We start from the raw sequence: 17,818 nt of genomic DNA, 5'->3' as shown, positions 1-17,818 counted from the left end.
GAGGCGAGTGCATGGGACAAAAGACAGCTGCTTCCTTTCCTACTGGAAATTATTTGAAATCTGATTTACCCTGAGCAAATCGTGTCAGTCTGTAAATCCATCGCAGAGCCCCATGGTATCAGCAGAATAGCAGTGCCTGTGGCCAATCTGCATATCTAGTGGATATTTTTGCCCAGTGGTCTTCAGAGTAATACTGAGTTTGACTAACCCCCGAGTCAAAGTGCATTAATGTCAAATCGCTCAAGCGTGTAATGGCTGGATGAGTGTGTCCTGGCAAGCTCTGATACTACAGTAGCTCTCAGCAGCTGCTCCTGACACAACCAATTATCACTGGTATTAATAACTGTGTCTGCACACTCGAGACAGCTCCCAGTCCTGTAGCTGAGCACCTTGTCAATCAGAAGCTATACTTAAGCCTAACCAGTCCCACCTTCCCTTCCTCCCCAAAATCACTGCCTGTTGTAGCTGTGCTGGCTCCTTGGGCTCTGGAAGTTTGGGTTCCCTTAGGGCATGCCAAGGTGAGGAAGTCTCTCTCCTGAGCTGTCAGCAGGTATATTGATTAGAAATGAACACCTAGCAAAGCAGCTTCCTGCTTTTTCATTTCCTGCCATGCATCACTTCACTGTAACAAGGATAATCAGAGGTGCTGTGTCTCCAGGACTCCACTGGCTCACCTCCCGATTTGTCATTAGCTGAGGGGACCTGTTAGCTCTGGACCCCATTTTCACCTCTTAAATTGCAGTTGCAGGAGAGACGGATCAATGTCTCTTTGGGATCCCCTCATTAAACTCCCATGGATGTGGTACACTTGCTTCAGATAAAGGTGTGGATCAGCCAACGCCAAATGCCTCAGGGGTAATCACTTCCCTGCGCTGCTCCACGCTCCCTTTGCTTAGTAAGGCTGGCTTGTGCCGGAGAGAACAGCACAGTGCAGCCCTCTGCCTTCACCAACAATCTGCCCTTTGTACCTTAGGACTGAAGGAGGAGTTTCTAAGGGTGCCACCGTTGGTGTTCTCCTGGATCTGAACAAGCACAACCTGACCTTTTACATAAACGGGCAGCAGCAGGGGCCTCCAGCATTTGAAAACATCGAGGGCGTCTTCATGCCTGCATTGAGCCTCAACCGAAACGTCCAGGTAAATCTTCTGCAGTCCAGCCCCACTTACTCTTCCCGGCTAAAGGAGCTGATAGCATCATCTGTAGATAGTACAGACAGGGGTTGTTTCCTTCTCAGGCTTACCTCTAGGCTACTCACGCTTTTTGACCTACATTTGACCTTCTGCCTTGCCTGACCAATGGGAGTAATTTACAGTGATGCTGTAAAACAAGTAAAAACACCTGCATGCACTAATTCTTGCTCTGATTTTCCTGTGATGCTCCACTTGGAAAGAAGTGCCTCTAAAGTTCTCCGCTGCCAGTTTGACTAAAAACTACCTTAATTCCTCCTAGATCTCACGTTTGGAGATAATTAACATTGGCAAATGACTGAAGTATGAGCAGCACAGTGGTGAGGAGAGCAAAGGCAACATAGGTCAGAGAATTAGCACAACACAGAAGACCCAGTCAGCACATCATTCTTGTGCTCTCTATACAAGAGGTTTTTCTCTTGGAGGAACTGTCTTTAAATATAATGCATTTTTACTTCAAGACCACTGCTTATGGCTAGAAACAGGCTGTGGTGTAATAGAGAATCTGTGGAAATACCCAGGAGCCTGAGGATTGAAGGAGGTCAGCTTAGGTCAGGCAGGACCAAGACAGCCAGGGTGGAACACTCATCACATACATGGGTGACCTCCGTCCTGGGGCACTTGGTGTCCCTCATGCAGAGACCCCATCCACCCTGTACCTAGCAAGCAGCACTTCTGGAAATCTACAACTGGTGGCTAGATTTGGGAAAAGATACAGACACCTGGCTTCTCAGTCCCAAAGTGTTCAGGAGGGAAGGGGAAAGGAGTCTTGCTTGTTTCAAAGACTAGGTATCATCTCCATTAATAGTCTTGATTTAAACTTGGACCTGCAGTCCTGCAGCCCTTTCCATGTCATTTACCTGCACTTCACCTTCACAAACGCTCTTTGCTGAGGATGCCTCTGTTCTGAATCTAACGTTATTTCTTCTTTGTGCAGGTGACCCTGCACACAGGGCTGGAGGTGCCACAATCTGTAAAACAGCCCAAGCAGCCCAGCAACTAATGAAGCCGTTGTCTGACACTGTGCTGGATTCTGTAAGCCTTCTCGGTGTGTTTTGGCACTTTTCAGTAAGTCAGTAAAAAAACATCCCCTTCCCTGACTTAAAACACTGTGCAGCATGCTGCTCACCGAATAATCAGCTGGTTAGAGCTAGGCCACTCCATTTTCAATTTAACAGCCATAGCAAGCACATCCATTGGACTGGCACTCGACTGCAGATGGGTACCTGAACATATCTACTCTGCCTTGTGCACATATGTACACTCCTGTGAACACACACAAACACATCTGTAAAGCAAAAGGTTAAATGAGTGTATTTTCTCTCTCATGGCTGGATTTGTGCTTAAATATTAGGGATGCTGAAAAAATGGGTGAGGCTGAAGGACAATGGATGTTGGAGCAGTTTACCTGTAGATGAACTGGATTCCCTTGCCACCTGAAGTCCTTAAATAAAGAAAGCATATGTTTTGACAGCTGAAGCGGAGGTTATATGCTCAAGAATTCCTGGTTGTCAATTACATTCAGAGGCTCAAAAGACCATGAATTATTCCTTCTGGCTCTGGACTGCAGTAAGCTATAGGACAACGTTCCCTTAGAATTCAATGACAGAACTTATTATCTGCGATGAGAACAAGATTGGTTCCCAAATGCTGCCATGAAATAGCTGGGCTCATTTTAGCTAACACCATGATACATGCAGAATTCAGATACAGAAAATGGAAAGAAAAACATCCTTGATGCATTTTAGTGTTTGATATTTAGGCATGACTGCGGAGACACTTACAGAAGATCTTATTGTGGTTATCAGCACGACTCGAAAAACAGTGCATGGGAGATTCCTTTGAACTGAAATGATAAGAGATTTATTTAAATATGGCACACGCAAAGACTCCCACATTGTGAAATAATGCTTTACAGCCTTGATCCTGATAAAACCTGTGCAGCTGTAGTTCCAATGTAGCTTTGAGATCTGAAGCCTTAATTTTCTATTAGATTACTGTGAGCTAATCAATGTCTTGATCCTAATGAAACACTTGAGAGAGATTAATAGCAGTAATGCAAAACCTGTCCCTAAGAATTTTTCTGAATTGGGACATAAATCTTCTGCAAGACTTGATCTGTGCCTGGCATCTCCCACAAAATCAAGCAGCCATTTCAGGTGCTGCCCATGACAACTGGAGTCTGACTGACAGTGATCTTTTCTCACAGCCATGGCACTGTCACCTGCACTGCAGTTGCCAGAAAACCAAACATTGGTTTGCCTGTGTGCTTCGTTTCCTCTGAACCTGGTTAACATCTGCAGGTGTGTGTGTAGAGTGGCAGTGCGTGAGGTTGAGATGCAGCAGACTTGGTGAGCCCATAACACCTTGGACTCTTGTCACTCTAACCCTATACAAATGTGGTGCTACCAAACAAGAAAAGCATAAATTCTCAAATCCAATCAACCTCCTATTCCCTTTTTTTAAAACCTGTTTATACAAATTTTCCTTTTCGAACATACGCATACGCACATGCATATTGTTATCAGGCACGTAATTATTAAACCTGAAAACAAATATTCTAACCAAAATCCAGCTTGCTGCTTTGCCCTAAAGCACAGCCACAGGACAAACAGCCCAGGCTTGCCTTCAGGCAGCCTGCCAGCCCCCAGATATCCTCCTCCAGGCTCACTTCCGGAGCACATCACTCAGGCAGTGCTGAGTGATGGCAAGGCTTCCCTGTGGCAAAGCAGCCAGAATCCTCCCGTGGGTCATCCCACCTCACAGCCACTGTGGGAAGGGAAAGGCAACCCAGAACAGAACTGGACTCTTTCACAGACACAAAGCAGTCTGCAATCCAGCTGTCTGTAACCAACCAAGCACCCTGTAGCCCACCTCTCCTGCGGAACAGCAGCCCACCTTCAGCAGCGTCAAGACTGAAGTAGGAAATAAAACCAACGATGGAAAAAAAAATAACATATGCTTTTAAGTGAGGAAGCAACAGTACTTCCTTTAAAGTCTGGAATATATTGTATTAGTAAACTTGTAGACAATGGAATAACTGTGCTATGCTTATCTTGGTTTTGTAAAGAATATCAGAGACCAACTGTGTTATAATCTTCAGTTTCATTCAATACCATACAAACTCATGCAAGATTTTCTAATTAGCAGGTCTGTTTTAACCTACCTCAGCTAGAACGCTACCAGACCCCAAATTTCCTCTTGAGTGTGCTCTTCTGTGAACCTAACAGTTGTAATCATAGCATTGGCTTTGAGTGTTGCCAGTCAGAGTAGTGTATGGGAATATTGTACATAAATTGCACATAGTTTTTTATATTGGGAAACATCCTGTGATACCTTTGATATGGAAGGCACTCCACTTTCACTTGTATTCAAAAAAACAGGGCATTGTTTGTTTCGGGACAGAACCTTTTTCTTTACTCCCAACTTCTGTAAAGGAAACTCAAATGAATTTACATCTTTCCAATCTTCAACCATTGCCAGATGTTTAAAATTAATTCTGAATGGGTTTTAGAAGTGTTTGCAGTACTCAGTTTTTGTTTTCGTAGTTGCTTTGGTGTCAGTTCCTGGTGTGTTATATCTTGGGGAGAACACACTGAGTGACATGTTGTTAATTTCTACTGAATATATGGACAGTAGGTAGGAACAGTGAGTAGAGAAGCTTGGTTTTTGCCCTCTACACGTTCTAACATTCACAAAAGTAGGGTAGCTACCATTATAGTCCCTTTTTAACCTAGCAGAAATGCAAGTAAGTTAAAAGGAATACAGTTAGAAGTAGGCTACCTGCATTAGTAAGACTACTTCACCCTAGGCCAAAACTAAACAAAGTGTTTGCATGTGTTGGTTGTGTACACAATCAAGGACTTACATTTGGCATGGCCTGTGGCAATAAACCAGTTATCCTCATAGAGTGCACTCTTGTGACTTCAGCTGGATACATTTTCATGCTTTGATTAACAGAAATAATGCTTAAGTAGTTAAAATTGCTCTAGGAAACTAACAACTCCACACGTGAATATTTATGCGGAGCACACGGGGGCCATCTGAACACAAAGCAGAGCAGAATTTTCCCTTTGCAGAGCAGCATTAGGTGGGGAGAGGTGGGGCACTCCCACTGCTCTGCTCAGACTGGAGGTAGTTTCCTCCTCTGCAGGCAACTCTCCCAAGGTCCATCTCATTATAAGCCCAGCAGTTTGCACGCTCTTCATCTATAGGATCTCTTATGCCGGTTTTTGTTTCCTCCCAATCCTTTCTTTAGGAGGGAGTCAGCTTTTAATCCCAGCAGAAACTGTTGTTGACTGTGCAGGGAGAACCCAGAGAGCAGGAGAGTGGTATAGATACCCAAGGGGACCACTCTGTGTGCTCCTCCTCCTTTTGTTCCCTCAGAGTATTTCTGCAGCTCTCGGGAGCTCCAAGCTCCTCTGGCTCCTGGCGCCACACAAAGCTGCCTGTCACAGGACTCTTCAGCTCCTAGACGCCAGGTTGCTTCTTATAAGCAGGACAGCAAAGCCTTTTGCACTGGCATAAATCCCAGCCACTGTAGTACAGAGTCCACACAAGATAGCTGTAAATTGACTTAACCTTTAAAAAAAACCCCACCAAAACACAAGCAGGCCGTCCCCTTGTTAACAAAACAAAGCTTGTCTTCTGCATACAGCAGTATGGAACCTCTGAACAGCTGCAAAATAAACACAGCAGTCGAACATTCTGTCCTGCAGAGCAACAAGGGACCCCCAGTGTTCACCTACCCCTGGGAGCCCCAACCTTATTTAGCCTTTTGTAAACCTTCTTCCTGCCTCTTTCCTCCGCATATTTCCGTCAAGTCCAGGAGCACTGTCAGACTTCCCAAGGCATGCAACGCTATACAAATTCCGCTTCCTTCTTTTCCCTCATCAACTTGAAAAGAGCTCACAAGATCTCTTAGTAAGACTTAATGTCGATATAAGCACACACGTAGCTGACAATCCCTTGCTGCTTCTGCTGTGGAAAGGTACGTGCTATAAACTAAATGTCAGTGAGGACGGTAGCACAGTGTGACATATTACAAATTTGGAAAGCAATTTGGCTTCTAAAAACATAGAAAAGAGAGGCAAACAGCACTGTCACCTCCTATACTTGCCTATGCACTTAAGATACATAGAGGAAAATATATTGGACTGAACAAAATAAAATAAGCATGAGCTTACATTTATCAGAGTTTAAGAGGAAAAGTATTAAATGTAATTTATTATATGCATAATGTTCCATCCTGTTGTAAATAACGCCATGATAGTGTATTGCTGTAGTTTGTTCTTGGCTGGTGATAGAGTTCTGTGGTAGTGCTGTGTAAGTTGTTTTTTCTTTCTTTCTTTTTTTCTCAAAGCATAGTTAGTAAAGAAGGCAGAGAGCAACCCATACTCTGGCTTCTCACTTGTTCTAGAGCAAGAAGAAATGAGAGATGCAACTCTTCTTTTTTTTTTTTTTTCCTTTCTTACATAATATTTTTTAAGGTGAGAGAGATGAGATTAAGTCTAAGCTGCCAACACCACTGTACGAAAAACACTGTGTTTGCAACTGCCAACAAGAGGTAGTGCGTTTCTGGACCACAGTTCAGATCACCCATCCCTGTGAGAAGGGATGCCAAAGTCCACAGTCTGGGAGCAGCAGCTTTCTGGTGCCATCTAGTACGTCCTTTGGTCACAAACAGAAAGATGAGGAAGGAGAATTGTTAGACCTTGTCAGGCCTTACCAGCTTTGCAGCATTCTGCTTGAATAGCAAAGCCAAGAACTCAGTTTTGAACCAGCAAGACAATAGGAAAACACCAAGCATCTTGGCTAGATCAACTTTGGAAGGGAGATTACAGTTACAAATCAACCACATTGTAAATGTAAAGGTCACTTGTCACTGAAAATTACCAGGCAAAGATGGAGAGTCCTTTTATTTTATTTCTTTTTTTTAGGAAAAAAGTGAGCTGCTTCTAGTTTTTACTGACAACATTTCTGGTGGTTCCTCTGCCCAGCTCTACTGAATGCTGCACACACACAGCCACGTGGAGCAGCAGCCTGAAGCACAAATCCATCATTAATAAGACACACTTGGTCTTCTCAGGTGCAGAAGCCCATATGCAAACCTCAGAGACTAGATGTGCGGGGCTCCTGCATCTTTGCACAATACAGGAGACAGACGTGTGTTTCACTGACAGAGGCACTCAGCAGCATTTCCCCCTTCTGTTAAAGGACCTTTTTGTTACATTTGTTATTGCAAACAGTTCCAAGCAGAATTAATTAAAAAATTATTTTTCATGCTACATGGAGAATTTCTAATATTTTCTTGTGAAGCAGTAGATGGAAATATTCCTGGATCCTGATTGCATTCCTTTATCCTCCACCTCCCTTAAATGTTGTCAATAAAAACACTAACCTTCCTAGGTAGCATGGTGAGAAGAATATTATGTGATGAATATTAAAAATAAATGCATGAGGTAAACCTGCTGTTATTTCTGATTGTTATATGAAGCATGAGTAACACTAATTTAAATGTTGGCAACTAAAAAACTGCAAAGGAATAAGAAAATGGTGTTCAGTTCTGGTTAAATGAAAGACAAGAACTTGTTTCTATGTTTTCTTAACTACATGTTTTTTCTTTACTGTCATTTCCCATAGCTTATATGAATTTGGAGCTGGTGAAATATACATCTCTGCTATATGTGTCTGTCACCAGATCAAGAGGAAAATACAAACTTTTTATAATTTTGTATCTGTAGCAAACGTTTGTATTTTTTGAATTAGAGACAAACTGCTTTTTGTCTTTTGGTCCAACTAAAACTTTGTGTATTATTACCCTTTTGGAAAACCTGACATATAAGTTTATCCTGTTTTACAGTTTCTAAATAAATTCTTATAACATTGCCAACAAATCCAGAAGTACCCTATTTATTATTACAAATTATGATTAAAAAAATATTCTGCCATCACGTAGATGAGGCATTAATACGGCTTGCATGCCTATTTCCTACTGCTGATGGTGCTTTGTTACTGCAGTCAAGAATAATGCAGTAAATGGGGAAAGCCAAGAGCGTCCTTCCTCAGAGCAGCCATCTGTGCCTCAACTTCAGACATATCCCGATTCAATAGCATGAATTTCCCAGCACCACTCCACCAGCTCTGGTCTATGTTGGTTACAGAACAGCTGGGATAGCTGTGACCCACCTTAGACGCTTTGGGGAATCACCTGGTCTCCAGAAGTTTCTAACACTGGACTAAGAAGAGGCTGGAAAGAACCACAGCATCAGTAGGTTCTCATTGGAAAGCCCTCTGGGTAAGTGTGAAAGACTGGGCAGAAAGCTTGTCAGGGCAGGGAAGACACAAGACTTGGAGAGATGGTTTGAAATGACCGGTAGTCTTGGAGCTGCACACCGCTACCAAGCAGATGGCCTGTGAGGGACTCAACAGTGCTTCAGAGGCAGCACACCCAGCACACCCAGCCCCTGCAAAAAGGCACTCACAGAGCTACACAACCTTCACACGTCTGTCAGTAAGGCAGAATAAAGCATTCTGACACAGCAACAGCAGCACCAGGGTAAGAAACAGGAACCCAGCCAAAACAATCAGGAGAAAGTACAGACAACAGTGTGGAGACACCATCAATCACAGTCTTTCTTTTTTGCTCCTGCAAAAAACACAACTTGTCATCAACTCCTTCATGGCAAAGGGTTTGACTGGGAAAAATGATAATCACATGTGGCTTAACACACAGGGAAATGGGGAAGAAAGATAACTGCCATAGGACAAGGCATGAGAAAGAGAGTAGATAAGGAGAAATCCTTAAGTTCTTCCTTTGTATCTCATTCCTCTACACAACTGCAGGCAGAAGAACAAAGTAAGATGTGCCCTGCTCTCCTCTTTCCATAATCAATGTTATAGTCAAAGTCAAAACTGGCTTTCACATATCAGCATGTGCTCCAAAACCAACACAGCTCACTCTTGGTACACTTGCACTCTGCTCATCACCAGCACATGCCAGCCCAGAGAAGCACTAGGTGCAACAGGCTCACAACAGCCCCGTTTGCCTGTGTTGTCGATGCATCTAGCAACAAAACAGGACTGAAAGTACCATGTTTACCTGAGCACAGCATCCCAAAAGAATGTAGCATGCCCAGCTCGAAACACCTTGGATACATTACATGAAAAAGCAAACCTATCTCTATGCAACAGAAGCCTTTCATATTGCATACACACATTAAACAAGTATGAAAATGCAAAACTTTGAATAAACTTTTTGTTTCCTTCCCCCAAAAACTCTCATGTTCCACTGCCTTGGAACTGAAACGCTTGGCATTTCAGTTTTCATCTTTTTAGTTTAAGAACTGATTTTTTTCAACTTCACATAGATCTTAAAAGCTTGACTGCAAAAATTACACTCCATTCTGACCAAGTTTCACTCCCAAATAGCTGTTGGGAGCTGTGGAGGTAGAAAGTGAGCATTTTACCTTACCAAAGCTGATGGAGAACATAAAATCCCACATTATATGCAAAGTGAACTGAACAAAACTTTATCAAGAAGTGAGCAGTAAAAACTAAGATCAAGGATTAACCAGGAATTACAAAATACAGGTTATCCTACTACATCCAAAGCCCATCTGTTGCCTCGACACGTCTCGATGCTCTGTACTAAATTCTTCTTAGTGGTTACACCTTCACATGCCATTGTGATTTGACATTTCTCTAATGTCAAATAAGTCATTAAGTCTGTAACCAGAGAGGAATCTTAATTCTAGTTTGAATCTGCAACCAATACTGAGTAAGAAATCAAATTATGCAATTATGAAATGTGATAACAGCATTTAGCAACCAAACTCTGCACACCCCTTCTCTTCCTACATGGCTCCAGAAACACTCCCTTATGCTTTTTATCTAGCACTTGATCCCCCCAAGCCCTCTCCCTCCTCTTGCTCCTCTCTGTGCTGGCAGAGCCCTTCTCCAGGACCTGCAAGTGAGGAGGAAGGTGTGGGGGAAGCAGTGTTCCAGAAAGCATCCCTGTCCATGGTGTGGCTCTCCCTACCCCAGAACACCTTCCCATTCTGGGAGGCTGATGGGCTGTTCTATTTACCTGCTGCAAGCTGACACAGACCTCGGGGTCAGGGATCACCTTGCTCAGGCTCCCAGCCCACAGGGGTACCAGAACACCTACAACAAGTTTCTGCAATAAGGCTCTTTTCCTGCCCGTTTTCCATCCTTCACTGCCAGAGCTGTTCCAACAAGCTCCACATCCCCATACAACACAGAACAAATTCTGTCATTTAAGTTATCTTTATCTTTGCCTCCCCCTAAAATACTGAACTTTCATTTTGGAAGTGTTACTAACAATTGCCATTTCTAATGGATGGACCTCAAAAGCAACAAAATAAAATATGTAGCTACAGAAGACAAACAGTGCTGTTCCAGAAACACCAGACTGCTGATTCTAAATAACACCAAAAGGCAGTTTTGGTAAAGATTTCATAGAAAAGCCTTAAGAGTCCTGGAACTAAAACAAACACGAGTTCCAGTAACTGGAACAACCAGTAGCTATTGAGTGTCCATGCTCATTTGGCTGTCTTACATGATTTTGTTTTTAAAAACCAACCTACCAAGCCACCAAATCACTATTCCAAAGGGCTCATTTGGAGATCTCTGCGGAGATACACACGGTGAGTGCGTAATGCTTGCCCGGGACAAAACTTCAGAAAAATACTATTTTCATTCCAAAGCAGGTAATTATGAAACATTAAGAGGTTTTGCTGGACAGAAAAATTACTGTGCAGTTCCATTATCCACTAATAATCCATAAGGACACAGAAACCATTTATGTTAACAATTTATGTATAACAAATAAATATTTGGAGAACACCTACTTCCGGTTCAGAGTAAAAGACTGCTTTTTCCATATTCCTTCCATTAGAAAGTAAAGATATATATCTACTAATCCATTAATTTATGGAATAAATAAGTATTTTACTTACAACCAATAAACTGATTCTACAAAAAGAAATGTTTTCTTTAGCACATAATTTTCTTTAGCACTATTTTTATTGACTAATAAAAATAGTCTGTATAACTTTCTTAGTAAGAACTATAATTTTTTATTTATAAAATGGTAAAATCTAATATACAACTCAAAGCAGAATAGTACCGAAAAATCCTGCGATAACAGATAAGATTAAAAAAATAGGATGTGGTAGATAGGCAAAAGGCCCCAGAAGTCTGTGTTGGTAGCAGTGTGAATTCCTCTTATGCACATTGTCCATTTCACTCTGTATCATGCAGTTCATTTGCTAACTTTAGATGATTTGATTTTCTTTATGTCACGGCTTTGCAGAATCAAGGTCCCGTTTCTGAATTTTCCAACTTGTCCTGCAGGCCAAATGCTAGGCACTGATTTCTTCCTTTTGGTCTTCCTGAAGTAGGGAGAGGAAAGACAATAATAAAAAAAACAGCAGGAACACACGTAAACGCTTAATATGGTGAAAAAGTCACCTATTTATGCAGAGTTTGGTGTTATGGAGTACCAAACCATAGCATGTAAAGACTTCAGAATATTTTTCCTTCATAGGCATACAAAATTTGCAGCCCATTACAGCATGATTTACATTTTTAAATGTTTAGAAACACAAAGATTTTTGATAGAGAAGGAAGATGGAGTACAAAAGGAACCTGCTGCACTAGGATTAGGAAATGTCAGCTCACTTTCAAGCCTCTGTATACTGAGCCTGTGCTTTGCAGAGATTATTTCTTAAGGCAAATGCCCTGAGCGAGTTGTGTCTCATGAGTCTCCACACAGGATTTTCATCCTTCTGACCTCCAACTGCCATCTCAAGATATGCTAGGGCAGAACAGACATACTTTGAAGTACAGCTATGGAACTGAAGCCCCTGAACTGCTAGGCACAGAGGAGCTCAGGACATGGAGAATTTTGTTGCACTGTGACGGGCATGATTTCTGGAGTAAGAGTGCAATTACACAGGGGAGATACACTGGGGAGACCACGCTAAAAACACCTCACCTCTCCTTCTGCTCTTTCTGCTTCTTCTTCTTCTTTAGAGAATCACCTTTTTGTTCCTGTTTTTAAAGACACATATTTTAATGAAAAAGGAACAGAGCATGTTGGTTACACAACCACCTGCATGTAAGTAGCCTTTGCTTCACAGAGCAGCAGGCACTTAAAGCAAGCTGGGAGACCTACTGACAGAACAAGTGATGCAACACATTATGGAGCCACTGCCAGAAGTGCCCAGAGCCCTTCCTAATGCCTGATGGAAAGCACAGCCCACTCACAACCAACGTGCTGTCCTTGCCACGTGCAGCAACAGAAGCTTCTTGGGCGTGTGACAGACCCCAGGGTTAGACTTGCTACCAGGCAGGTGTGTCCTGTCACCCAGCTGAGGGCAGCTGTCAAATAACAGGGTTCAGCTGTGACTGGTCATGCACTGGATGCACTTTGAGCCACATGACAGAGGAGGAGAAGTAGGTCCCTGGGAAAGAGGGTGGCAGGAAATGGGCTGATAGAACAATTACGGACCCCACCAGCCTGCTCCCACCTACATGAGAAGGCTCCATAGGGAGACAGAGAGTAGGCTTAGAGCCAGATGGGCTGTGCTAGAGGATGGATGCAACAGAAACCTCACCCTTGCTTTAAATAATGAGTAAGATCCTAGATGGAATTGTGCTGATAAAAAAGCAGTTGAAGATCCAGCTCGCTGTGGTTAGACAATGCGCAACAAACTTTAATTGGGGACCACTTTGTTTCCTCTTAAGAGGAAAGGATAAAAAAAAAAGCCCTGCTGATTTTGTGTCATCAGTCTGTCAGCCTGGAAGGGTGAGGCAGTGAAACCGACCACAACACCAGCCTAACTCTGTGCCTTCATACTGCACACAGCCAGCTTTCACCAATGAGATTAATCCTGTGGGAGCCAGGAACCCAGACCACAGGGAGCAGCAGGTGTCAAACTCGGGCACTCCTCCTGCACCTGAGGCATTATCTCTCAGGCTCTTGGGCTGGCTCCCACACACTGCCTTTTTATACAGGAAATTTCACACAAACCTTTTCCTTATCAGCATCCTTCGCTGCTTTTTTCTCTTTCAGTTTCTCTTGGTAAGTCCTGTAGTTCACATGTGTCTTTTTGGGGGGCTGCAACAAAGATTGGGAAGGATACTGCTGATTAAATTTTCAAACAGGATCAAAAATTGTTCACACACTTGCACAGACAGTATTTTTCATGTGGTGGTGGCAAAACATTAAAAATGCTTATTGTCTTTTGGGTGAGCGTAATAGCCTGCAAAGATGTCAGGTATGGATGATATGTCAGGTATACAAATTGTATCTTTCTTGGTGAAGACAGCAGAGAAACAATAATGTTTATCTGTTATCAGTCCCACAAGGTTTACACACATACCCTGAGCAAGAAAAACCAACCCACTTCCTAAAACATGATTTTTTCTTTGACACTAATTATGATAAACTAAAAACTTCTCTCCATCTTTACCTCACTGTGAGAATGAAGTTTTAAAAAGTGAGCCCCTCTCTCCAAATATTTATTTTTGAACGGCATGATTAAAAATTAGTAAATGTTGTTTTTCAGCCTGATCAGTCATACTTCATCTATACTACACCCCTGATAATGCAACCATACCAATTTTCCAATTATCTAAAGAAAACAGACAAGACAGAACACATGATGTAAAAGTAAAAATGAAGTGGGAGAAGGCTCAGGGCAGGGGATTTTGTGTTTTAAAAGAATAATACCAAAGCCCCTCATGCTCTTTTACTGCTTTTCTGCACTGTAGCAGCTGGGTGACCTCCAGCACAAACCAAAGGACAATTACCTTGGCTCCCAGCATGATAGCACGCTCCTGTTCCCAAGCACGTTGCTCTTGCTTCTTGTAGCCAGTGATTCCAAACTTGTGCACTTCCAGGCGAGCCTAGAACATTACAGGAAATTTCAGACATGTCGTAATGTCCAACTTGTTGTAAAGTAATGTCTGGCAGAGTGCAACAAAGTCTGACTCCTGAGGAAATCCTGGCTAATACTAGAAACTGATTTGCTGTAAAATAAAACTGAGCTTGGAGCTATAATGCAGAGCAGTTCACCACTGTCCAACTAATCTCTGGATCGTGAGGACTGTCAGGGGGACAATTTTCAATTCTCCTCATTTTACATAAAGTAACACATGGAATGGAATTCCTCCATGTAGAAAATGAGCACTTAACCGCTGAGAAACACGGATGGGCAGAGGGTGGTTTGACTACGCACATATGTGGAATTAACACTATACGAGCAGACCTTGGCAAAACCACTAATGAAGCCATCATCTTTTTAAAATCAGTGATTAAATCCCCACCCTTCTTAGCAGTACAGAGCTCCATGCAGAATCTCTGTTGAGAGATTCCACCAGATCACAGCACATCCCTGAGAACACAAAACACAGCTGAGGCACACAAAACTGTCCCTGAGGCACATAAAACAACTTGCACAGATTTGTAAGCAAATTAGTAGCCAAGGTGGCCAATGCTAGTTACACTCATGTAAGAACAGATGAGAATAAAAAGACAAATGGAAAAAGCCATTTGTTGTTTCAAAACCAGATGCCAATACTCTTTTTTTTCCTTCCCACATGAGATATCAGAGATTTAACATCATAGGGCTGAAAGAACTGTGTTAAACCTTATGGGAACTCAAGCACTTTTACCCACCCCCCTCAAATTCTCATTGGAAGGTCAGAAAGAAAGGCCACGAAGCTGTAACACACCTCTCCTCACATGGAGCAGTTGACTGCTGCCAGCCTGCTCCTCCTTTGGCATGGTATGTAGCCAGAATTACCTATAAAGAAATCCCTACCTACAAGAGATAGCCATTTCTGGAAGGGCTTCTCATCAGTCCCACCATAGCTTTCTCAAGTATACACATACACACAACTGTACACGAAACTAGTGACATTAGTCTGATCCTATTGACTTACCTTTTCAAAGTTAAATTCTTGTCTGACTGCATTTTTCTCCTCATTCCCTATTTGGGTCTATAGACAAAACAAAACATTTCAAATTAATATAATAAGTAACACCAGTTTAAATGCTGATTGAGATAGCTTTTTAAAAAGCAGTGAAATGTAAAGTCAGTTGTATGGAAGAATACACACGTTTCCAGCAGTATTTTTTTCTAACTTTATCACCTGGACCTATTAAAACAGACAGTTTCAGTGGCATTTTTCTAGGCAAGTAAAACAAAAACTGCCACATGTGAGCTATGCATCACTCATGTTTCCATTTCCAAACCCATACCAAACAGCTAATGTAGGACAGGACACAAATTTTAAGTCTGTTTTTTTCATACAGTGCAATGATAATAGCGCATGTACTCACAGCTGGAGCAACATGCACAGCAAGCTTAATTCCGAACTGCATGGACATATACTAGTGTCCAAATGCAGCCTCACTAATGCCAGAGAAACAGCTCCAAAGGGTGCCCTGTCAGCAGATGGCAGAACCCACTTAGCACAGGCTGAAGAAAGTACTTGCTCAAAATGAGCTCAGTGAAAACGACATCTTTTCTACTCCACAATTTACAACAGAGACTTTTCATCAGCAGTTCTCAGTTTGGACAGAGACTATATCCTAGGAAGAAAAAGAAGCACAAGATCCCCAGGGAAAGAATTCCATGCTTGCTTGTTACAGGATGTCCCACACAGGACACTGTGGAGCAGTTACAAATTTCCCAGCGTTATTTTAGGCTGCCTGCTTTCTGATTTCGGGGAGGATGTGCTGAGCCACCTCTCTGAGTGGAAGCTCTGCCCACTCCCAAGCATGCTGATGCAGGCAGGCAAACTGCCATCTGTTCAAGAGATTACCCTGTTCATCTTCCCCGTTTGCTCCCAAGGGTACAATCCACTCAGAGAAAGCAGGAGTACTACACAGGCACTCAAGCTGAACTGAAATATGTTTCGTGCATTTCCTTTTCACTCTCCAGGACCTCAGGGCACAGTGACTCACAGGTTCAAGCCCAGGGGTTATACCAGGGCTTGCCTCTGCATCTACCACTGCCAAACTCCTCACAGTTCTGGCAAGGCTTCTATACAGAATTTCCATTCAACCACAAATATACCTGGTTATCTTCAGAGCATTTTGCTAACAGGCCTAACACCAGTATTTTCATGTACAAAAACTTAAGCTATAAAAAATTCGAGAAAATTTTTAGAGGAAAGCATGCTGGAAAAAGCACAAAAGTTTATGGATTCAAGCAACTGCCTGAGTCTCTTGAAGTTCCAATTCCAAGCAATGATAACCCCCAATACCAGTAAGTCTCTCTGAATTCAGGACCATATATTGGCCCATCAGAGCTTATTTCAGAATGGGCTTCTGATGTTACGGCCATAAAGGCAGCTCAAGGAAAACAACTAGAGTTGCTATAAAATCTGGAGACCAATCAACCCCTCTGCTCGGTTTCCAGCCAAACCTATCCAGACCCCCCAGCTGAAGCACCTCAGCTACAGTTTTTGGTAGAGCAAAGCAGTTTAGCAGCGACAAACCAAACCAGAGGACTGAGATCTAATGCTGTCATGCCTTCCCACACTGACTACCCAACACCGATCCTCCAAGAGAAATGCTGCTGCCAATGGCCCAGTGCTGCTGTGATGCCAGAGAAGAGAAGTAAGTTTTGACACCTCACATCCAGCAGATACTGACAGGAACAGAGCAGCACACAAAACCCCTGGGCACTTAAGTAACCAAGAGGCTTTGTTTTCCATTCTTTTCACTTCTTGCCGTAACATCAGGCCTGTCGGCAAATCAATTTATTTTGCTGAAATGCGCCTGTTTCAAATACAGGATTCTTATCCAGAGATCTTCTGAAATTGAAATAAATGGTCTTCAAGTCCTGCCCCTCCCCTGCTTCATCCTGTCCCCGTTTCCAGCAGTCCCACTGGAAATCAGCAGCACTAGATGCCATCGAGCTGAGCGGGCGGATGGCCGAAGCATCCTTCCCGGCAGCTGTACCAGCACAAGGGACAAACCCAGGCACGGCACGGGGCTGGCGCCGCGCCCAGGGGCGGCTCGGGGGCAGCGAGGACCCCGCGCCCGCCCGGCCCTACCTGCGCTCCGCCGGCGGGCGCTGCCGAGGGGCCGTGCGGCTCCTTCCTCTTCCTCCCGCGGAACACCACGACCTCCACGGCGGGCGGGGCGGCGGGGGGCGGCGGGGCAGCGCCGGCGGCGCTCAGCTCGGCCCGCAATTCCCCGAAGAAGCCGCGGGCCCCGCGCCGCCCGCCCGCCGCCGGCTGCGGCCCCCGTCTCTCCTCCTCCTCCTGGTCCTCTTCTTTCTCCGCCGACGGCGGCACTGCTCTCGCCTCGCCGTCCTCCGCGGCGCCCCGAGCGCCGCCGGGCTCCTCACCTGTGCCGAGCACATGCCGTGGGTCAGCTCCGCGCCGCCGCGCTCCAGAGCGCCCACGCCCGGCCCCCCTCCTCTCCCCTCCCTTCCCCGGCCCCCAGGGAGGACCGCGGTGCCGGCGCAGCGCCCGGCCCGGCCCCGCGCACCCACCCAGGTCGTAGAGAGCGCCGAGCACCGCCTCCAGCCGGCGGCGCGGCTCCCGCGGCCCCATGGCTGCCGCGGCGGGCCGGCGTGTGACCC

At 44.1% G+C, this 17,818-nt stretch overlaps 2 protein-coding genes across 14 annotated transcripts in view; one reads left to right on the top strand and one right to left on the bottom strand.

Annotated features, from left to right (window-relative positions):
- The window catches only part of TRIM67 (tripartite motif containing 67), a 33,797-nt gene extending 31,550 nt beyond the window's left edge, over window positions 1–2,247 (top strand). For all 13 annotated transcript variants that reach the window (XM_040058641.2, XM_040058647.2, XM_040058645.2 and 10 more), the window contains 2 exons: window positions 974–1,136; window positions 2,125–2,247. In XM_040058641.2, the coding sequence (XP_039914575.1) occupies window positions 974–1,136; window positions 2,125–2,190 (229 nt within the window). In that variant the 3' untranslated portion in view covers window positions 2,191–2,247. The remainder of the gene's footprint in view (window positions 1–973; window positions 1,137–2,124) is intronic.
- Window positions 2,248–11,261: 9,014 nt separating this feature from the next.
- On the bottom strand, window positions 11,262–17,791 carry C3H1orf131 (chromosome 3 C1orf131 homolog). Its single transcript, XM_040058921.2, has 7 exons — window positions 17,729–17,791; window positions 17,286–17,581; window positions 15,162–15,218; window positions 14,028–14,123; window positions 13,246–13,332; window positions 12,208–12,263; window positions 11,262–11,602 (listed from the first exon to the last, which is right to left on the bottom strand). The coding sequence occupies exons 1-7, from the start codon at window positions 17,787–17,789 to the stop codon at window positions 11,473–11,475; spliced, it is 783 nt and encodes a 260-aa protein (XP_039914855.1). The 5' UTR covers window positions 17,790–17,791; the 3' UTR covers window positions 11,262–11,472.
- Between the last annotated feature and the right edge of the window lie 27 nt (window positions 17,792–17,818).

This window comes from Hirundo rustica, chromosome 3 (genome assembly GCF_015227805.2).
Source record: "Hirundo rustica isolate bHirRus1 chromosome 3, bHirRus1.pri.v3, whole genome shotgun sequence".
NCBI classification, from domain to species: Eukaryota; Metazoa; Chordata; class Aves; order Passeriformes; family Hirundinidae; genus Hirundo; species Hirundo rustica.
This window is presented reverse-complemented; position numbering and strand designations above follow the sequence as displayed.